The 23625-nt window shown below is 38.4% G+C and overlaps 1 protein-coding gene across 3 annotated transcripts in view; it reads right to left on the minus strand.

Moving 5' to 3' along the window:
* Nucleotides 1-23625, minus strand: part of SASH1 (SAM and SH3 domain containing 1) — a 160595-nt gene that overhangs the window by 72445 nt on the left and 64525 nt on the right. For all 3 annotated transcript variants that reach the window (XM_044423043.1, XM_044423033.1, XM_044423051.1), the window contains exons 3-4: nt 12898-12948; nt 12727-12776 (exon numbers count right to left, since the gene is read on the minus strand). In XM_044423043.1, coding sequence (XP_044278978.1) covers nt 12727-12776; nt 12898-12948 — 101 coding nt within the window. The remainder of the gene's footprint in view (nt 1-12726; nt 12777-12897; nt 12949-23625) is intronic.

Consider the following 23625-nt stretch of genomic DNA (forward strand, 5'->3'; position numbering starts at 1 on the left):
AAACATAAGCAAAATTTACATTCTCAAGGGATATTAATTTTCCTATTATCTCATAAAGTGTTATTAAACTATTTAATACTGCACTTTTTAAAAACTCTACTACATTTTGATATACTGTCTGTGATGGAGTCTGCAATCAACTTGATATGCACTTTTTAGGATTAGCAGCAGAGGGCAATGCTGAGTTTATGATCAATGTTGAAAAGCTCCAAGATGTAACCAAAATATTTTTTTTTTTAGACCAGTGCACACTGTAAATGATCCAAGTGATTAGAGGCCAATAGTTTATAAGCATGAAAAACATAATCATCAATTTGCAGGACATCATGAAAAGGGAAGCAATAGCACGAAGTTTAATTTTGATTCCGTAAATTCATCCAAACAGCAGCAGTCACATCACTGCTTGGACATGGCAAATCATCTTTCTTCTTCAGCCTTATTAGAAATCTAATCTGAAGCAGCCATCTATCCAACTGATACAACCAAATTCCAGATCTGGCCTGCACCAGGTGCATGCTGGAACAGAGCCATTGATAGTTTCCTTACTTTCCAGTTTACTTATGGGACAGCTTGTAAAAAGAAAATTAATGGCTTGGGTGGATTCACAGCACTAGCAGCCAAGTGCTTGATTGTTAGGAAGGAATGCAAACAACAGGCAAAGAAGAAAAGATATATATCTTTTTTAAACAGGGTCTTGGTAGTATAATATGAAGTATGTATAATGCATACAGAAGCCAGAAGCTTTGTGAACACTCATGCCATTTCATTTCTTATACTTGCCTCTAATGCTGCCCTATATCACTAAGTTTGTGGGTTTAGCCTACAGCCCCATTTAAGCACAGAATGATTGGCTTTTTCTTTTTCTTTTTGATAGGTACATATATGCCCACACACACACTTGCACACTTGTCTGAAATGTATCACTATCAATATAAAAATCTTAATATCCAGCTTTTTCAGCTTATATAAATATGTTCATAACGGCCATATTAATAGTTGGTTAATATGATAACTATTAATTAGATAACTATTAATGTAAAAAATGGTGTGCCAAGAATCAAATATGAAAGGAACATAATATGAAAGGAAGATACTCCCACAAAACGTAACACTACTTGTACTCTTCACTACAAGAGAGTTATATGGTGGCTATCTATAAGAATCTTCATTATCATACCAAAGGATTAGGGGAAATTTGCAGTTGTTATGCTGTCTTTTTTGCTGATTCTACAAAGCACAACATTTGAGTTGATAAAGTAACATATTCTTACCACAGAAACAATTCAGTAAATACTTACATAAGAATTGCATGTTAATCTAGAATTCATAGTCTATTTAAGACTAAAAAAGATGGAGAGGAGACAGAATGGTATTTTGCTTAACAGGAATAAAATACGTCTACCTTCAATCTCTAGGCTCAGTTTCACAGATTGTAACCTGGTGATGCAGCCAAGTTAAAACTTCTGATTAAAAATTAAAACCCAAATGCAAAATCAAGATGGGAGAGAGCCTGATGTGCAAGAAAGAAGAATATCCAGGCACACCGGTGCCCAAGAGTACCAGGTTGGAGAAACACTAGGTAAGATGGACCTGTATTCTGATCTTGTTGTTGTTGTTAGTCACAAAGTTGTGTCCGACCCCTTGCGACCCCATGGACAACACTCCTCCAGGCCTTCCTGTCCTCCACCATCCCCCGGAGTCCACTAAAGCTCACACCAATTGCCTCATTGACTCCATCTAGCCACCTCATCCTCTGCCGTCCCCTTCTTCTTTTGCCATCTATTGTTCCCAGCATTAGGCTCTTCTCCAGGGAGTCCTTCCTTCTCATTACGTAGCCAAAGTATTTGAGTTTCATCTTCAGGATCTGGCCTTCTAAAGAGCAGTCAGGGCTGATCTCTAGGACTGACCGGTTTGATCACCTTGCAGTCCAAGGGACTCACAGGAGTTTCCTCCAGCACCACAATTCAAAGGCCTCAATCCTTCAGCACTCAGCCTTCCTTATGGTCCAGCTTTCACAGCCATATATTGCAACTGGGAAAACCATAGCCTTGACTATTCGCACTTTTGTCAGCAGGGTGATGTCTCTGCTTTTTAGTATGCTGTCTAGATTTGCCATAGCTTTCCTCCCCAGGAGCAAGCATCTTTTAATTTCTTGGCTGCAGTCCCCATCTATGGTGATCTTGGAGCCCAGGAAAATAAAATCTGTTACTACCTCCTAAGAAGGTGCATTTAGGAAGCAGACATGTGCATTGTTTGATGTTGTTTTCCAGACAGTTAAAGAGAGGGCAATTTGTTCTCTAGTGCATTGTTTAGCTGGTAAGACTATTTTCAACATTACTGGTTTTTCTGTCACGAGTAATTCTAAACAGTAAATCAAGTCATGCAGGTTGAAAAGATGGACATTGCTGTTCTACATTTTGAAAATGATTGGTGTTTTTTGCCTGGAAAATATGGGAAATTGAATTTAGAAATGTTTGCAGTTTGAATAGTGGGTTACTTCCATTCTTCTTTCCAGGGCTAAATTGGAAAGTGTTTGTGAATTCAAAATGCATGGTGAGAAGTGTGTTGCTAGAAGCATTCTGGCCTTATCTGTCACTAAATTGCTCACTACAAAACAGCACTGGGTAAACTTCAAACCTATCGACTGAATCCAAACCACCTGGCCATGTCCCATCTCACCCACACTATTAGAGACCCCTTTAAAGCATCACATGCATTATGTCTCTATGTACAAAAACTAATGGGGAAAAAGTGGGAAGACTGAAGCACTGGAGGAGTGAAACCTGAAGTTTGTGTAAGCCTGGCAGAAAAGAAGGGGAGATAGAAGGAAAAATAAAAATAAAAAGAGAGAGGGTAGGAGATGGACAAAGAGGGGAAAAAGGAGAAGAGAGGGAAAGATAGTTAACATACCACATTGCCTTAGTAATGTCCTCTCTCGGTTTTGAACGCACCTAATTCTGACATGTTTCTCTCTACAGTTACACAGAAACAAAAGCAACCCTTGGTCTGGAAAAGATGTCCTACCCAACAGTAATATGTTCAGATTACCTCCACTAATTAATCTGCATAATAAATGTGCAAACTTTTCCAGATTTTCAGCCAGTTAACTAAACAGGAAATCTATAGTATTTATAATTCTATTAAAATGCTTTATGCTTCAATCTTATACATGCCTTCTCGGAAGCAACTCCCACTGTGTTGAATAGTGCTCACTCTTAGGTAAGAGTACAATAGATTGCTTTTTCAATTTTCAACAAGAAAGAACATGATGGTTGTAGTACAGTGACTCCAACTCTAACAACTTTTTAGGCTTTTTATAACCAAACTAGCAAAAACCACATGATCAATCCAGTTTAGAAGAACTTAGCAGCTTCTCATTGTTCAAACTACAGTATAATTGAAATGCTTTGCAATCATCATCTCCTTTTATGTGGGCTAAAAGAGCAGACATAGGAGACAAGTATTCCACTATGGATAAGAGTGTCTTTAATAATGCTGTGCTATGAAGGAAAAAGATTCATTTGTGAAAGTAGTGTCACAGAAACACAGAAAAAGAGCGAGTCAGAAGGGGCCTCCCGGGCCATGTAGTCTGACCCCGACTTCAGACGGCTCTGCTCATGACATGCCTACCATGTGCATGTCCAGCCTCTGCTTGAACACCCTCACCAATGGGGCTCCAACCACCTCCCATTCCATACCCTAGGGGTCCTAACTGTCAGAAAGTACTTCTTGACATCCAAATTGAACCTTGGCTCCCTGAGCTTTGCTCCACTGGAACACATATGCAACCAAGGGTGGTGTTCGCCCTTTTGACAGCTGCATCACACTGCTGATTCATGTTTAGCCTGCAGTCAACCAGTACCCCGAGGTCCCTTTCACAAGTGCTGCTCTTCAGCCACTTGTCCCCTAACCTGTACTCACGACACATTCTTATGCTTCAAGTGCAAGATCTTGTACTTATCCACATTGCACACCATCCTGTTGTCCCCGGCCCACTTTCATAGTCTGTCCAGATCCTTCTGGATCCGGAGTTCCTGCTCCTCAGTTGTGGCTATCACCCCCATTTTAGTATTGTCTGCAAATCTGATCAGCAGGCTGGTCACTCCCTCTTACAGGTCATTGATGAAAAGACTGAACAGGATCGGTCCCAGGACAGAGCCCTGGGGGACCCCACTCACCACTTGGCACCATCCCAATGATTCCCCACTAATAGTTGTCCTCAGTTTTGGCCTGTCAACTATGTCCTAATTCATCAGACAGTGCACTGGTCTATCTCAAAACTTAATTTCTCAACCAGGATATCATGCGCGCTTGCTAAAATCCAGGTAGCCACCTTAAAGCCTTGTCATAGGTTCTGACAAGGTTCGTCTGGTAGGACCTGTTTTTTCAGAAGCCGTGTTGTGTGACCACCAACTTCCTTCCCCTTTTTAGGGTTACTAGATCTCTCACAATTATGAACCTTTCCATTGTCTTTCCTAGAATGGATGTAAAGCTAACTGGCATAGGCATAAACATATATCTAAAAAAACTTTTTGAGTAATAAAGCCCCTTTCATACACTTCTCAGATATCCTTTGAACAACCTAAGGGAAGAGATACAGATGTCAAGACATCATGGCTATGTAATGGCATCTACTGAGTTTGTGACATGGGTGAAATTTGAACTAGGAACTTCTGGCTAACAGCTCAATGCCTCAGATGGAACATTAGTTCTCTTCTTTGTGTCAAGAAATCCATTGGCAGCAACCAAGAAAGTAAAAGGCTAAAAGTGAGGTATGCATTATTCTATTCTCACGGCATGCTGGGTGTGAAATTCTCTACATTCCCATACTTCCCTGCATTTTTGCAGATTAAAAATGGTAACTATTGATCATGCTGGTAGCACAGTTGTACATGGCAATATTTGGGATTAACGAGAATGTGAAAAAGTACTCTTCAACTCTGCATTTTACAAAGTGAAGCATTTTTCTTTAAATCATGGCTGAGATGTGAATGACCAGGTATTAGATTTCTTAAATATATGGGAAGAACCATTTCTAGCACCTGAGAATGGCCTTCATGTTTGATTTGACAATTATACTGCTCTGAACCCGCAACTTCTCTATGAATGTACATTGGACATGATTTGTGTTCTTCCATTCATAGACTGACAACTCACTCTGAAACTTAATGATGCAGTGACAGTTGGCAGAAGTTTTGGCACTGCATGTCTGAAAAGCAGCCAAATGCCATTACTCCATGGCTTTGGCCCTTTGATTTTGCTGTGCTCTGATGTACAGCTTTATTAGCAGACTTGCAAATGAAATGCACTCCGAAGCCCACAGTAAAAGACTTCTGCAGTGGCTCATGTAAGGAAGAAATAGCATAGATGGCCCATTACAGACTCTGAAGGAGGAGTTATGCTTACTATCAAGTTTGGCTTATTGCAGGAAGTGAATGACAATTTAAAATTTGAAAGTTTAATGCTTTCATGGTAACACTGTGCCTAGGCATATATCTGCAAATGTGATGAAAGGAAGAGGAAATGTTCAAAGTAGTTGTACACTGCTTAACACACCACAATACAGTAGGTTCCGTAGAAGTGCTAATATTTGACCTGGAATACAAACAGTAAATTTTGCAGAAACCAGCTTTTAGGGTACCAAGTGCACTAGCAAAGTTGGCATTTTTGTGCACAACAAATTATATATGTTATAAGCATAAACATGTTACATTTATAATATGTTCAAACACGGGTGACTGGAAAAAATCATATGCTTATTAGTGAACAATTTCACCTACAGAAATAGTTCTACTTTTGATTATTTTTACACTGTCTTCAACAAAAAGAAAAAAGAAAAGCCTATCATCAATGGAATATTTTGGGGATTGCTTTTGAAAGAACTTTGGCAAAGCTCAAATAAACAACAAATCAATACAACATGGCTGTTTTGGAGAACAGTGAAGTCTGAAATGATTATTTCTATCACATACTTCACTGCTATAGCCACCTGTTTCCTTTCTCCACTCCACCCCCCTCCTTGGCAGTCCTGACTGCATGATATATGCCAAAGACTAAGTATATTGTACACACATGCAAAAGACAGCTAGTATTCTGTTTAAAAACATGCTTTTGGCTTGCGTTAGAGGAAGGGTTCAACTTATTCAGACCTGGCCTCATTTTAGCTTCCAATAAAGACATCTGTGGTGTTTATGTTACATATATAGTGGCTAATTTTATAAGATGCTGGGTTCATTTGTGTCCAGAAATGTGAAACAGGCTCATGCCTGCTCAATATACAAAATAGTAAATGGAAATAAACTCTATTATGTGTGACTTTTATGAGCATGCTGCTGATACCTGGATGTCCACCATTATCTACAACATACCAGATAGAAACAGAGAATTAGATTATTCTAATAGATCTTTTGCTATTAAGAATCATAAATGCAGATGTGCTTTAAAATATACTCAAATCTCATTTGCTGAATGAAAAGTGCACAGGTGCATAATGTAGTCCTAAAAATTAACCAGAAGCTACTAAAAAGGCTATCAAGTAATTATACTCTGCTCTGTCTTCATGATCACTATTTGCAGCCCAATTGGAGAGGACAGTTCAGTATAAAGCTAATACTTATATTTGAAGCATGGGAATTAATCAATAAAAAAGCTGTTTGCTTCCTTCTCTGGAAGGTGGTTTATCTGCTCATACTACACAATGCCCAGTAACCTAACCACAGCAATAACTGACATCTTTATGAATGGAGCTGAGTAACTATGGGGTAATTTATTTAAGGCTGGGGAATGACACTGTGAGGAAAATGAGTCTTTAGTGTTCCTATCAAGTTTTGTATGAACCTGAAGGGAAATGCAATGCTAAGAGGTTCTGACCCTGTGTGAGAAAGATGGAAAGCAGAGAGGTTCCATTCAACTATCTTGTCATGTTGTCTCCATAGCAATGGCTCTTTCAGCAGGTCAAAACTTTCTCAGCAACTACAAATATGGCACTCCCTTGTTTTGCCTTGTTACCCTTCCTCCTACATAGGCAACAGGGATGTAGCCATGCTGATTGCAAATTGCATTATATGGATGGGAAGAAGACAGATTTGCTAGATTTTTGCAGTCAATCAGATTTTCTCACACCTAATTATTTAGCAGAAAGAACAACAAAAAGATTGTTACCCAAATTGTTGCTGAAAAGAAGAAAGCTTGAGGAAAAACAGAAGCTGATTCTTGTATGAAAAGATTTTGAGCTCAGCAGTGATGCTAAGCAAATTTGTGGGCTGAGCATGTGTTCAGAGGAAAGCTCAAGCTAAGGCCTCCAGCCTCCCCTGAGGCAAGAAAGGTGCATCCAGCTCAGAGGAGTATCTAGCTTTCTTTCCTCTCTTCAAATCCAATCTTTCTTTACCTTCCGATCAGGCACAAATCATTGTCTATGGGAATTTTTTTCCCCTTAAAGAACATGATGTGGCTATATCTATTGCACTGTGTGCGCACCCATGTGGAAGGAAGTTATGGTCAACTGCAGTTCAGGTACATGTGGTGGAATTGATATGTGTTGCTCCTTCAACTGTGTGCACCTTTAATCTGCAGTGCATGAAATAGCAGCCCTAAATGCACAGTGATGAAAGGCCAGCAATTTTCATTTTTAGAAGACAGTAAAAGCTAGAACGTGCAAAACTGTTTTTAGGTCTGAAAAAAATGAAGTCAGAACAACCAGCTTGGCAAAAGTACACAACACCTCGTACAAAAGTGCTTTGGTATAAACTCGCTGCAACAAGCTCCACATTCTTCTGAAAGGAGGCCTTCGTTTCTCCAAGAACAATTGCCAGGAAGAAATATTCCTTCAGCTGCTCAGAGGCACACTGGTCTAGCTCATCACATGTCACAAGCACTGTTTGGATGACTTCTCACTCCCATTTGTAAGCGTTATTGTGCGAGTTTCCTGCCCTACTTCTCTCAGGGAAATTATTTGCAGGCAGCATGAATAATTTGGCTGCCAATAAAATCTAGCTTCAAACATTAGAACTAGCTCTCTCACTCCCTTTCTCATACTCTCTCACATACACTTTACAAAGTTTGAATGTTTGAAAAAGACTGCTCCTCTTGCTTCTTATTCCCTGCCTTCCAATTTTAAAAGTCTATCTTACATTACTTAATTATATTAGGAGGAAGCATTAATCTCTACATTAATTAATAACCAACTTTTAAACCCTAGCTTCTCTTCTTCCTTGTTTTGCTTTTGTCTCTTTTTTTGCTTTGCCATTTCCCTCATTGTCTTTCTTCTGTCTCACTGCAGATGAACTCATGGTAAAATGCCATAGTTAATTTGATTGGTTGGACATCTCTGAAATACAACATAATTTAAACCACTGAAATGGCAGTATAACCCAGAATGCTGTTTCAACACCATTGAGGATTAGGACTGCAATCAGACATTAATCTATGGTAACAGCAACTGTTTCAAATGTACAGTTCTGAAACATTTATTCTTTAAGTTGGATGAATTCTTTAAAAAATACAAGCATTGATAAGAGATACTACTTATAACAATATAAAAACACTGAATGCCAGAAATGCCTTCCTAATGCTAATAAGATCTGGAGATTTAAACTGGGACCCAAAGAAGTATGATTGGAAAGAATAAATGCTTCTGCCCAAACACAAGGGCACTGGTGATTTCCTCTCAGCTGCACATCCTGCATTCTCTGAATGATAACAGAGGAGCAGGTCTTCAAAGTAGAAGGATCTGGTATGGTAAGACAGACCAGACATGCCTCCAGAAATGGATCATATAACCACACATGGCACTTTGGACCTAACCCCTTGTAATGGAGGGAGGGAGATCTCAGTACAACAAAATCAATAAAAATTGCTGACCTCTTCATATGAAGAAACATATAACCTATTTGTAGATATCCACAGCATTTAAATTAGCAAGTGGTGTGATTCCCCTGTACCAATTTGTTAGTTAACAACCCTTTGAGCCAATACAAAAAAACTAATCACTCACAGACTCAATCATAACAACATAAAGCTCCTTCCCTTAGCCAAAGATCCGATCACAGAGCATACACTCAAACTCTGCAGTTCATCATGAGATGCACACAAGGTCAGAGCACAGCATGATGAGAGATTTTACACTTTTTTCAGCAGAGAGTAAAGCTCACAGCTACTTAAGACAAAAAACCTCCCATGATTTGAAATGCAAAGCTCCTCAAAAATGTGACAGTGTTCTGACAGCACATACACCATTTATAAACAAACAGCTTATCCTGCATGCAGTTTTTGGCCAGAATAATGCCTGTGCTGAGGGCTGGGGTGTCATTCTAATAAACTCATAATACATCTGGCAGGGAAGAGTCTGTAAGAACATTGCTGGGCCCTGAAAAATGAAGTAACAAAACTCCCAAGGTCAAATTGCATTTATTTCACAAAACTTGCCTAGTTGAATTTTTCTGTTCCTCGAATGAGGAATAGATGTGTAGCAATTACATAATGTACAAATGTACATTCAGATGACACAATTAAAGAGACTGAATAACAGGCAAACAGATGCCATTAAGTTGTTTTTTACATTCTTTAAATTGGGCATCTTGCTGCTTTGAGAAGTCTTAAAAAGAAATACACTTACAAAGTACTAATGATGTAACATCCTCAATTTCAAAAGCTGGACCGGGTAGCCTGCCTTAGAAGAACAACTCTTTGGAACCAAAAAACAAAAACAAAAAACCAGAATATATTCTGGAAAGCAGAAATCTGGTGTCCAAAACTATCCTCTAGCCAATATAAAAACAGGATGAAAGACAGGATGCAGAAGGAGGCATGACTTAGTTTGACCTGGATTTCCTGCCAAAAGCACAGTGATCACCAAACCTCTCCCTTTTTTGCCTGTGTAAACAATTCCAGGAGAGCTGCCATCAGGTTCAAGATATCCGAAGGGAGATCCCGAAGATACAAGTAAAATCCAATTATGCCTACACAAATCACCAACTTCTTGGGGAAAGTTTTCAAGTTTTATCTCACTGTGCAAAAACTGGGTCAAATGGCCACTCTCATATCAACAAATATGCATATACAGAAATTAGAAGGGACCAGTTACTATAGCAATTGGAAGTTGAAATATACGAATCCCTTTCTTCATTTTTGGAAGCTCTACTGTTGTATGCCTATTAGAAACACTTTGCAGTAGGCAGTTAAGATTTCCCTTAGTCTAATGCCAAATGTTATGGTAGCTTTTGTGGTATTCACCCAGTAGAAATTGGACTAAGACCACCAACTCATTTCTCACAGGCTTTGAACAGATGGCAATAACCCCGACTTGGGCAGAATCTTCTATTTACTTCTGCACTGATGCATAGATGTGCTACCTCCAGCTACAGGTCAGGGGAATCTGTTTCAGTGACAATAGAGATCAATGAAAAAACAGAGTCTCTTTTCTTATTTTTTCTCTTTGCAAGCATGAAAAATAAAATAAAATAAAATAAATGAACAGACACACGGATCACTTTCAAATAACCAACATTCCAACCTTCTTTAAGGATCTCAGAGCAGTTGAACTCTTTTAAAGTCTGTGACATGAACTTGGCAGTACATACCTAGGTCTCTAAACACCATTCACTGCCAGTTTCCCAGTACAGTAAGCTGCTATAAAGCTATTGTACTCACTGAACCCTTGGCTCTAAAGACATACTGAAAATTGTAGCAGTGATCCAGAATTATGCTTTCAAGGGAGCTCCTTTTAAAACTTTAAAGCACATACTATGCAACTTTCAGGCATTGTGAAACGGACATTTTTTCCTTCAAAGTGTGAAAATGGGTCATTATTCCATTAGTTTTAGTTTAGCCTTGAAGAATCTAGTGGAACAGCTGGTAAAATTTTCTACAGCAGAGACATATTTCCCAATATATAAAAAGGACATGAATTTTTACTGAAAACAAGCTTATGTCATACAGATGTCTCCTAGCTGCTGTACTGTAGCTAAAATGTTACTGAAAGTCTCACATAATTTATTACTGTGATGAGAAAAATAAGTTTATTTCTAAACAAATTATCATGCATTACAAATCACCAGTGGTAGCCTCATATGTATGAATCAACTTTTCTGTACTGCTTATTTGCCTTAACTTTAAAGTCTACATATGGCTACATTTCGTTTTTAAAAAGTAGGCAATTAGAGATTATTAAAGATTCTGAATTATAACTTGCAGGTTCATATGTATGAAGAGACCCAACGGATCTCACAATCTGGATTCAATTTGGCACAGTTCATGCTGCTTATTCTTAATTAGGCTACATTCAGATTCAGGGCCAAAAAGATGAAAACCAACAATGGAACACAGGTGGTTGCCCATCAGGTATCAGCAGCTGCTAGCACCACCTCAGAAGAATGGTGCACTTTCTAGTGCATCTTTAACTATGTCACAGAACATAATAAAATTAAATACAATTCCAAATATCTAACACTAGCAAATAGCATAAAACATTTTCAATTAAAAATCAGAGACATTAACTATAAAAAGCTATATAAAAGCTAGCATGTTTTTACAGTTCAAAAGCAGGTATCTGCTTCTATCTCTCAGGAGGGCATTCCAAAAGGGAGGTGTCACCATTGAGAAAGCCCTCTTCTTAGTGCCCATCATTGTTACTGATCTTAGTAGTAGGCCAGTAAACAGGGATTCCAAATGTGATATTAAAGAACAAGCGCCTTGGTAGACAAGCTGCCAGAGTATAAGAAGACTACAACTGTATAGAAATTGGGGACACTATTTCTGACAAGAAATTTAAGAGTATTTTAGTTTAGATATTTCAATTTTTAACTTGGCTTCTTGGTGCAGAAACAGGTCCAAGAAGGATGTCAAACCAGAATCCCATAGCCCTCAAAGGTCTTTGGGCCTATGTCATTTAAGCAATATCTAGAGCATTTTGTCTCCAATTGACATCAAGCACATACAAATGTTGGACACCTTGTATAGGATAGAAGAATTCTTATGAAGTGTAGACTTATCCTGTACAGTTTGTGGTAAGAAAGATGGATTCAATGACTGTGACAAGAAGAAGAAAAAGTATATTCTTCTACGAGAGGATTTTACAAGCTTCGCTAGCATGTAACTGGCTGGATTGATGAGGCAATGTCGCTCATCTAGGGGAGGAAGGCTAGCACCAATCAATCAAGCTGTCACATCTGATGAGCCCAGAGCTCAATCATTGTCTCTTTTGGCCACTCAATGTTTCAGTTTGGCATCAAATACCCATAACCTCAGGTAATTTTAAAATGACTTGCCTTCTTCAGATGATATTCCACTGTGCAGCTGCCTAGAGGGCACTTTCCTAAGAAACCCATATGTCTGTCTACACATTTTTTCACTACCTTTGACACTTAAGGTATGAAACAAAGAGAATGGGACTTATTTGCAAGACTTAAAGTATAAATGAGAGACCTAAGGTGCTATTTTCTCTCTACTTTATGTACACAGAGGTATTTTCTTTGTGTCCAGTGTTAAAATAAACTTTTATCCTATCAGTCTTGTTATTTAAGCATACACTTGTTTTAAAAGTATAAAGTAACTGAAAAAAATAGAAACTGGGAAAGGGAGATACAAACTGGGAAATGAGCACACACTGGTAAGTTTATTGAATTTTACTTTAACAAGTAATATTTGCAGGATTATATAAGAATAAAATACTTTTGATGTGAATTAGCATTTCTTGAAAAGTTTCATGCACAAATAAATAGCAAAGCTTACTTTCTTTCTGTTTCTGGCGTTGATACTAAACTGCTGAAGCCAAGGGAATCCTGTAAGAGAAGATACATTGCTCTGAGCTGAGAGTGAACAATGACGGACTATTATCTGACTGATGCAGAATACCAAAATGAAGGCAAAACAAAAATAGATTATTGCATCAATTGTGCTTACTTCAATCTGAGACCGCAGCTGTAGGGATGCAGAGCTGGCATCAGGTTTCTCCTAGAACAGAACAGTTGTCAGGTTAATATAACGTGCAAGTGTAACACTATCGACAAGCAAAGTAATAAGAAATAGGAAAGGAGAAAGAGAATAGGGATGGGTAGTTAAGAAATTGCCTCAACTGAAAACTAAATGGAAAACAGAAGTTCAGTAAAAATGGATGAACAGTTTTATTTAACAAGAAAAGCATAAGGTGAGCATGTATACTAGTGGAAATAACACAGATCATTACACCTTGTTTTATTAGGATTGACCAATTTTATTTTCCCTTTCAGAATATTATGATTCCCTTGCATTTTCCATGCAATATATTATCTGGTCACTAGATGGCTCAGTGTACTGTACAACACTGTAAACTGCAAGCACAGGTAAAGGGGTAAGATGGCCAAGAGAGAAGCATCATTTTATCATGCTAATCTACATGGTAAGTTTTTTTTTTCCACTTGCATGTTTATTGTCTAGCTTGACCACTGATTTCTACTACCAAAATAATATTCTTCTTTATTTGCTTATGTTGCCATTTGTATCTGTTTAACTGCCTGATAACCTTTGTCTTCTTTAAAACTGCCTGGGGGGAAAAGGAGATTTGGAGAATTTTCTTCCACATGGAAGGATGTAGTTTCCCAAGTACAATTCTCTATTATCAGTTCTGGTCAGCTTTGAGATGGTTTCTCTTCCATTTTAAAATGGTTCAAGAAAAATACGCAAGGAGATAGACTATAGCTGAGGCATTGTTGCAGAGTATAATTCAAATTACTGATACAGTTGGAAGGTAAGGAGTCACCTACAATCCAATCACCTACAATCCAATCACCCAAAAATTGGGTGATTCCAATCACCCAAAAATTCAGCAATAGTACTTTTCATATTGCTCAGATAAAACTAAGAATGTCAACACCTACAAGCAGCTTCTTAGGATGCAAAATTCGTAAATATACATTGTTGTTAAAAACTGAGCTTTAACTGCCAAAGTGAAGGAGCAACAATGCTTTGCTTCCTATAACAGATGAACAGATAATTCTTTCACATCAGATAAAATGTTTAGGAGCATTTCACCATGATCTGAAGCATTTGTGAAGCAAGGGTACACAATAATTACATTATAGAGTCAGCGGAAGTTCTCTAACCTAAGGATTACTTCCTTTCATGCAATGGCAAAGGAAAACATTGCAACAGAAAAATCTACTTGGATTTTTCGCGAAAAACCTAGAATCAGACCTAGCAGGAGCCAACTTGATGTTGAGGTCATGTGTCTTTTAAACATAAGATATTTTTTGTAAATTACAACAGGGGAAATTTCTAAAAGAATTCTGTTAGATTAAAAAAAATGGAAATATTTCCAAATGTTGAGGATGAGAAGTGCAGTCAGACCACATAAGCAGGGAGAAGCAGGGTGTCCTGGTTGTTACAAAGCAGTCCTACAAAGTATAAAACGGGGAATTTTAAGAACTCAGAGGCTGCGTCATGAATAAAAATGATCCAAGGATATTCAACATAAGTAGATTTGCAGATTTCCCTCTACCTAGACAGGATCACTGGAAAGTAACCAAAATATCCAATATATTTTTAATTACACAAAAGCAAAAATATTAACAGGAGTATAGTAGGAGCTGCTACATTCACTCTCTGCCACTTCCTCTCCGGAACCATTTTCCATATAAAACAGATGTAAGCAGGCTCAAACTGAAAGTCAAATGAACATTCCAGCTGGAATGGCAACAGGAACACTGCAAGGTTATCCCAGGAACTCTCATTTTTCCATAAGATGAAGGCCAAAAAGGAAGGAAGCAGCAGTATACCTAGGCAGAAACTAGCTCATGCATGCCAGGTTCTTCCCCACTTGCTGTCAAGGAAACAAAAAAGAGAAGGAACATTTTTCCAGCTACCACATACTCAAACCACATGTATTTGTCCTCTGGCTTCAAAGAAATAAATAGCTGGCTTTCCTGGTTTATTCGGTATTTGCAGTGGGGCAGGGGAAGTAAAATTCCCCTGCCCCACTGCAAATGATTTACTCTCAATATAATCTTAGAAATTCACACACCCCTTTTATCTCTTTTGAGGGATACTTAGGTTAGCCTTGTTGAGTATAAACAAGCAAGATTTACACTGCACAGTATAGTCCATTGTTAAAAGAAAGTGGAATGGACCCCCCTCCCAATTCTCTTAGGGTGAGTACCAGCTGCATCCTGTGTTAACAATACCCAGATTCTATTCTGCCACCCTTCTCTTGTTTACACCCTGAGCAACCTCTCTTGTATACACATCTAAAAACCATGCTTTTCCTCAGAAACTTCAAGGGAAGTAAGAAGCACATTTAGTAAAGATGACATTTCATTGGCAATTAATCTGATAGGCTCTATTTCTGCATGTGGGTAATTTTGATTAGGTTGTGGCTGTGCTTAAATGTTCTATATCTACATGGAGCATTAACCTTTAACATTGTGAATAAAAATTAAAACCTCCACAGATTGAGTTTCTCATGATTGTACAAAATTAAGCTATCTATAAATAATTACTTTCTTGCCAAAGGTTTGGAAGTATGTGTTTTTTAAAAGGTAGATATTCAGACTTCTCAAATCTGAATCAAGTATTTACAAATATGGCCCAAGCTTTTGTGAAAGCAAAGTTATTCCAACATAGCTTAAAACTAGGCATTTTGGAATTTCTTATATTGAAGAGTTAATATTAAACAAAGCTTTAAGATCTTCCCTACTGAAATTGTTGATTGACTGAAAAAGCACATTCTGGCTTATAGGCCATGCACTAATATTTCAGATCATGTAATTTCAATGTTCTCATTTTTATTTAGAAATGCACTGCAAGAATTGACAAAGTTTTGAGTTATGTTGTAGAGGATCGTGTATCGCATGGATTATATGACAACAAAGCATGTGAACTAGCAACTAGGCTGACTTGTCTTAACAAGAGACAAACATGTAAATATATCAAATGATGACCTATTTCTCAAACTTAAACATTTCAGTTTGCGTCACAGGTTCAGGTACAAAACAGCTCATGCAGATATTTAGATTATTGATATTCTACCTTTCCTCTAAGGAGCTGAGAACAACTATTTTAGGCTAAAAACTGGGAGTCTTAGGTTAAACTGGGAGACCTGCCTAGTGAGATTCATAACTACATGGGCAACCAATATGGCAATTTTCCCTCAGCAATGTTTAACCTACCTTATTTGCTACTGGGTTCCCACCATAATTCTCATTCACCAAGACTGAGGGAACCCCCTCCCCCAACTTCATGTAGCAGTATCTGCTTTTTCGTATTTTATATTTGACTCTCTAAGGGAAAGCCAACCTTAAAAATCTCGTTTTCTTTTCCCTTTGACAGCAATATTAAAATCCTGGGAAAAATCCGTATAATAATCATTTATATCTTTTTCTTCTAGGCAGAAGTTTGAAATGTGAGAGAAACAAAATGCCCAAAATCAGAAACTAAGTACTACCTGCTTGTGCCTGGAATTTGTGCCATCTTAGGTAGCTCTCTGTGCCATGGGAACTGATGTTGAAGGAGTAATCCACCAGTAATTTAAACTGGGACATAACTGTCTAGACCAGGGATCGGCAACCTTAAACACTCAAAGAGCCATTTGGACCAGTTTCCCACAGAAATGAAAACACTGGGAGCCACAAAACCCTTTTGACATCTGAAATGAAGTTAACACTGCATACATCGTTTTTTACCTTTATGCTATGTATAAAAAAACTATAGTGTGATGCATTTATGAAACCAATGAATGATTCTTTTATATAATCTCCATCTGTGAATGGTTTCCCGTCCTGACTATTTCCTGAGCGGCCACAAAACTAGCATATGTAGTTGAATTTGCAGACTTAATCTACTTCTTGAGATGATTTTTGCTCAGATCAACTTTCCGTATCAGTTCCAAAATGGCTTTTCTCTCATCTCCATCCGGATATTTTTCAGCAAAGGCTGTGTGTTTATTCTGGAAATGTCTTGCAACATTTGACTTTTTGTTGTTTTCCAGTTTCTCACCACATATTAAGCATACTGGTAAACCAGTCACGTCAGCAGTGAAAGCAAATGGATCTGCCCACGTATCATTAAGCGTTCTGTTTTCTTCTGAAACTTTTCTTTTCTTGGTTTCATCCATGGTTGGCCTACTGGGGGTCAAAAAGCTCAATACAACCCGTGCCGGCGGGTGTTGCACATTGGCGGTTGTGAAGCATATTTTGAGCGACAGGGAGCCGCAGCAGAGGGATGAAAGAGCCACATGTGGCTCCAGAGCCGCGGGTTGCTGACCCCTGGTCCAGACCGTCTAGATAATGGCAGTACAAGAAGCTGATCCCATGCCATTGGCAAATTGCTATTCTAGGATTCTAGGTTTGCTGCATTTTCTCACTCTGGCAAACTTGCCACTGGGGAAGACCACCAGCCTATCCTTCTATGCTGCCTGTCTGCCACTAACTGTCTGGACTTCTACTCCCAGGGATCTGCCATCCCTTGAACCTTAATAGAAATGCATGATAAATTTGTTTTCAGTTCATTTTTGATCAAGATTTATCCAGTTCTTACTTTCCAGGGTGAACAGAATCTTGGCCATAATCCATTGTTAAATTCATGAATATCTTGACCTTACAGTGATATTTATTGACAAAGTGTATCTTTCAACAAGAATTGAATGAAAAATCTGTAGTTTCAAAAAATCCGCACAAATACTCTATCAATGGGAGAAGAGTGCACAAATTTTGAAAATAAGCAAAACTGATGCATGCATTTGAAAAAAGCACAAAATATGAAAAGAAAAAACAAGGTGAGCAATCTGATACTTGTACTTGGTTGGAACAAAACTTCAAGAAGGAATTTGGAAAACTCTGACAAAATGGAGTTTTGCCGATTCATGCATTCCAGATATGAATTCCTGAAAATCATATTTACTAGCCAGATGAGTTTTTAAATATCTCATTCAATTGTACTGAATTGTAAAAATCTATCAATTAAATGAGTGCAAAGAAATTTTTTTTTCTGAAGGGACCAGGTATTTTATTTGAAACTTGATGCCAACCCAAGTTGGCTATTTGGAGGAAGACTTTTCAAGATTAAAAGACTGAGTGCACTTTGTGCACAATTTTGATTTTTCTAAGTATTAGAATGCTGAGCAGCATCTACAGTTGCACTTGCACCTAACTTGCACCAAAGGCGGAAGATGCATCAGGCTTTGAAAATATACTATGTGTTAGAAAGATGAGTCAACACCAGGAACATTTCCTAAAATGAAGCTGATAATCTGTGACCTAACTGGGACTTTTTTCCTGTATTATCATCTTAAATGACATGTAGGAGGATCCCTGCCTATAGAACAGGTACATAGATGTCAAACAATTTTGCCTGCGGGAATATGCCCTCACCACTGGTATTTTTCCTGACATTGGAGACACAGTACACAAACAATGAAGATTTTCGATGCAAAGCAATGAAGGTTTTCAAAGGGCACACAACCACAGCTTGCCCCACAAACTGCTTAGGATCTTATTATCTTTGTCCCCTTTCACTTCCCCTGGAAGCAGAGTGGTGCTGCAAGAGGCTTTTTAAGTGAACTAGTTAATATTGTTAATAAAGCTATTGTTAGAAGTGCCTAGAACTTGGAAACAGTATTTCAGCTCTAGAAATAACCTTACTAACAAAACACCGTCTGCTATTTTGAAGATTATTTTCAATGAAAGTCTGCTGATATGACAAATATTTTTATTTATTTACTTAATTTCTGTACTGCTAAACAGCTGATACTCTTTGCACTTATTGAGTTAGGAAGCCATATCTGAAGACAAATGGAGGTCTCCAACAATCTCTTGAATTTAATATGACAAATGTTATCCTTTCTCTAATCATGCTCTACTCTGATTTGAGGTTGCTATATTCCTGCAGCAGAGCCATCGGTCTAGTTTTACTCTTCTAGCACGTTTCAGTGTTTAAAATGTAAGCAACTGCTGCAGCCACCAAATCTGAATATATGGGCATTTGAGGGAAATTTATCAGATCAGTGATTTTCCAATATTCTTGATTAGCGAGAGATGTATTTTAAGTTTCCAATTCCACTTCTCCAAGCTGTCCCTTTCAGCCATTATAGTAGAACATGGAGGAATTTTCTGCTCCATTACTCTTGCATGTAACTGTCAGAGATTGTATGTTGTATTCTAAATGAAAACATTTTGTGCTAAACACAACATGAAATGAGTTGAGAAGTGTTATGGGAGAACAGTTTAAACTGCTTTCTAATAAATAATAAATACTTTCCCTTCAAAAAACATTAGCCCAAATACTTTCTCAATGGATCATAAGCTAGACTCCAATGATAGCTACTTCTGAGATTTATTTATTTATTTAGAAAATTTCTATGCCACCCCATTCGCCGAAGCCTCGGGGCGGCTCACAAAGATGGTACTCTGAAAGTTCCATGAAGAACAGTGGAATTTTCATGCAGATCCTGTGTTCTGGATTTCAGCCCAAACCATTCAACTAGCATTTCAATATCCATTCTGTGTTTGCATAACTGTGTAAACAATCCATTTAGTCTTATGCAACCTCAGAGGGAAAGTAGATGCAACTGGGATATTATTTTTCCTTGATAATTCTGGGAGGCTAGGGACCCACAGGGTGGCCCTGGAATAAAGCCATTCCTTCTTATGATTTTGTAAAATAGGGCAGCGACCTTCAGAATGTTGTTAGCATGAACAACAGCTTAAAATTTGAACTTCTGAGGTAGGTCAGGCAAAATATGTAGGTCAAACAATAAAATAAAAATACATGCAGACTATACGAACATGGTAGGTATGTCATGAGCGGATCCAGCTAGAGCCAAGGGTCAGTCTAGATGGCCCTGGAGACCCTTTCTGACTCGCTCTGTTTTTATGTATACACTATGGAATAAAGCAATAAAAGAGTGTGAAGATACTGAATGTTGAACCATACCAGATGTTTTCCTATCCTTTTCAGAGTCATAACTGGCTCTCCACAGGATCCCTACACTATGCTTATTCTTTTATCTTTGCCACTGGACCAAATCTGAGGAAAAATACTAGTCCAAATTTCTAACAGGGTCACTTTAGTTGACTTATGAATTTCAAAAGCACCCAAAGAGAACACAGGAAAGCATTCCACATAATCTAATACAGACCTGTAGGAATGAATCAGCAGAATCCTAGTGATATTTGCTGGTGCAACAGCACAATATAGCTTAGTTCTCAGACAGTTGATCCTGTTTTCCTTTTGCTTTTGAACATTTCTCAGCCTTTGCATAGCCACTGAGTCTTCCTAAATTCCATACCTGCATCAGGTGAAATTCACCTGACATATTTGGAGAAGTTGGCGAAAAAAAATCTAAAAGGAACAATGCAAAGGATAAGGTGAAAAAAATCTCTCACGCACACATCAAAACATTCTGAACTATTTGAAAATGCAGATATTGTGTTGGAGAGGATGGACCTGGTGCTTAAGAGTTAGATTTTTTATTAATAAATAAATAAATAAATAAATAAAAATATTTATACCTTCCTTTATGAAACGTCCCAGGACAACTTCCCAGGTTTTCACTATGCTGCTGGAGCAGGGGGGAGGGTCACACTGGAGTTGCCTTCTTGTTCTGACTTCATTGTTTGCCAACTCCACTATTTCCCTCCTCCTTCCTCCCTTCCAATTTTTCCTTCTGTCCGTCTGTCTGTCCTCTCCACACCATTCAGAGAGTTCTGACTTTGCCTCTCACCAGAGCCCCTTCCCTTCCCTTGCCTCTTATTCTTTCCTTCCTTGCTGCCCAGTGCAAGTTCTGTCCTTTCAACAATTCCAGTGGTGAGCAGCAGTTGGTAAGTGGGTGCCCCCGGGCACTGCTTGCTGCTCAAAGACAAGGCAAGACTTCTTGGTTTCCTTGTTTGTAAGTACAAGTTGTTCATAACCCAAATGTTTGTAATCCGGGGGCTAACTATATACTTAGTCCACTCCTACACTGGAGCGATTTCTCTGAAAGATTCATGTACAATGCTAAGCCATGTACAGAAGTGATTTTTTTTTAAAGCAAAGACAATACTTGGCAATAAATGTGATTAAAGGAGACTCTCTGGTGAGGAACCATTGGGAAAAGAAAGTGGATTTTAGTTATCTTTTGGGTTAACACCACAGGTGCTATGGCAATGATCAGCATATAAGAACATACATATATTGGCAATATAATATTTATTATTCTGTTTGACAAAAAATAGTTTCTAGAACGGATGGATTTTCAACACCACACTTATTCATGGAAGGGAAGAAAATGCAAGTTATTGCCTATTGGCATAAGGATTAAACATAAACTAGAACTGGATATTCCTGCTCCTTCTTACACTGTACTACTGTGCATATCTTACATTTCAGCTCAGAATCACTAAGCAGAGAAAACTAAGCACACATTCTGGCAGCTAAATGGAAAGACCAGGCAATACCAATATAGGCTCTCACATGCTTCTGCAGTTAATTTAACACACAGCTAACCACCTATATTTACAGAAACAGTTCACTATTAAAAGTCTATATTTACTTGTCAAATAACTCTTTTGAACTTGAAATGGGATCTTCTATTAAGTGTGTTTGAGTTATTCACTGTCTGCAGGTATGTTTTCCAGTTTAACATGAAAGTGGTCTAATAGTAGTAAGCCAATCCACTCATGGAAATGACGTAACACAGCCAAATGTACAGCAGGCATTCAAGATAGAGCTGGGCCCCAGCTATAAATATCAGAGAGGGAAAACACACAGTATTGACAATAATAGATGTTCTACTAATCATATTCTACTAATCATAGAATTTGTAAGCTACCTTTCAATTAACATTTTCTAAGCAGCATGCAAGAATACAGTAATTGGCCCAAACAAAATAAACATGAGTAGCATAAACATAGAACCAAACAAAACCAAGAAAAACAGCAATAAATCAACTCAGAAAACCATGACAAAACATGGTATCTTCATCCTCCTTGAGCAAAGAAATCCATGCTGAATTAAAATGAACAGCCTACAAGCGGACATTCTACTAAATTCACACTAAAAAGGCCACAATTCTCATGTACACATATGAACCAACTGTTTGAGCCAATATTTGGTGTTACTACATGGTGTTTTCTCACGTATTAATAACTTGGAAACACTGCTCAACTTGTAGTTTAGGGTTAGAACATACTGAGTTTTTGATCTGATAATTCCAGCGAAACTCCAGCCAGAGAGAAAAGTGCAAGAAATGGAAATGAAAAAATGAGCATAATCTGATAGAGGCATGCACTTTCTGAACACTGCTGTACTCCTGATCCTACCTTTCTGCATTAACTCCTGTTCTGTCATACCATTAACAATGGATCACTCTTACCTTTGAGGATAATGACACTTTACAACAATGTTTTTATGACTGCAATTATAATTAGACTATTGAGTTATTTTATGATTTGAGCTTGTGAAGATTTGATCACTGACAGTCCATAATTAATAGATGAAGAGAACAGAAGTTATTACTTTAAAGGCTGGAGCTGGCAGCACAGACTCCTGTTCTCTGCAATGCCTAGACCGGGATGGTCAAACTTTTTGTACCTCAAGGGCCATGTGAGAACCTGGGGCTGCACAAAGAATTACATTTCCACATCGTAGATTTGTTTGCAATATATTTAATATATACAATAAATATATTTAGTTAATCATTAAATGAGGGAGAAAATCAATATGACTAAGGTTTCAGAGTTGGCCTTCTTCTGTGAGTTCAGCCCACCCCAGAAATCACAGGCAGCTCCTTCTATGACCACAGCCCAAGCACAATGACCACTCCTCTGGGGTGACATAGTGACATATCCCTTTCTTCCCTATTTCTCCCACATAGAAACCCTCCCATGTGACTCCCCAGCCCCTCTTTCCTTCTTGGAATTGGCTCACTGAGCCGCTTGTTCTTGACAAACTCTCCCTAGCATGTCCTGCCTGCTCCTACTGATGAGTACAAAGGTGTTCAGCTTCTGAGTGCCTTTGCACTTGTCAACTGAAGCAGCACAAGGCATGCTGGGGGGAGCTCTTGTGAGGCCAGCAGCCTGACATGGTCTCTTCTTGAGCCTTAGGAAGAGAACGGGATGAGCCCATGGCCTTGGGAGAGGTCACTGCAATCATGCCCGTGCCATCACAGGGATTCAGACTGGGAGGGAAGGGGGGGCTCTGAGCTGCAAGAGGGCTGATGAACAAGGTCTTGGGGGTTGCATGCACCCACAGGCTGCATGTTGGACCATCGTGGCCTAAACATTCTCAATGCTGGCATTCCAGTGTTGTCTCAATTTAATTAACAATACCTTGCTGCATGATGCAGATCTGTCTGTCTATCAATCATCATCATTTCACACTGTGCATTTATATTGGGAGCCTAAAGCAAAGAATGAAGAAGACTACACACAATGGTTAAAAACTTATTTATAAAATTTAGTAGTAACAGCAGTTCAAAAATTACAACTCCTGTCTACAAACAAGCCTACAGGTAGGAACGTAAAGAACCAAATATGCAATTAGGTATTTTCACAGCTGGATAGCCTTCCCATCCAGTTGCTAGCCTATAGCATCTTTCTGAAAATCAACTATAGTGTCAAAACCAGACATGTCTGTAAATATAATATGGCCTGAATTTCAAAATGTGTGCTTTAAGAGCAGCTC

This window comes from Varanus komodoensis, unplaced genomic scaffold (assembly GCF_004798865.1).
Source record: "Varanus komodoensis strain SLA01 unplaced genomic scaffold, ASM479886v1 scaffold1, whole genome shotgun sequence".
Lineage (NCBI taxonomy): Eukaryota > Metazoa > Chordata > Lepidosauria > Squamata > Varanidae > Varanus > Varanus komodoensis.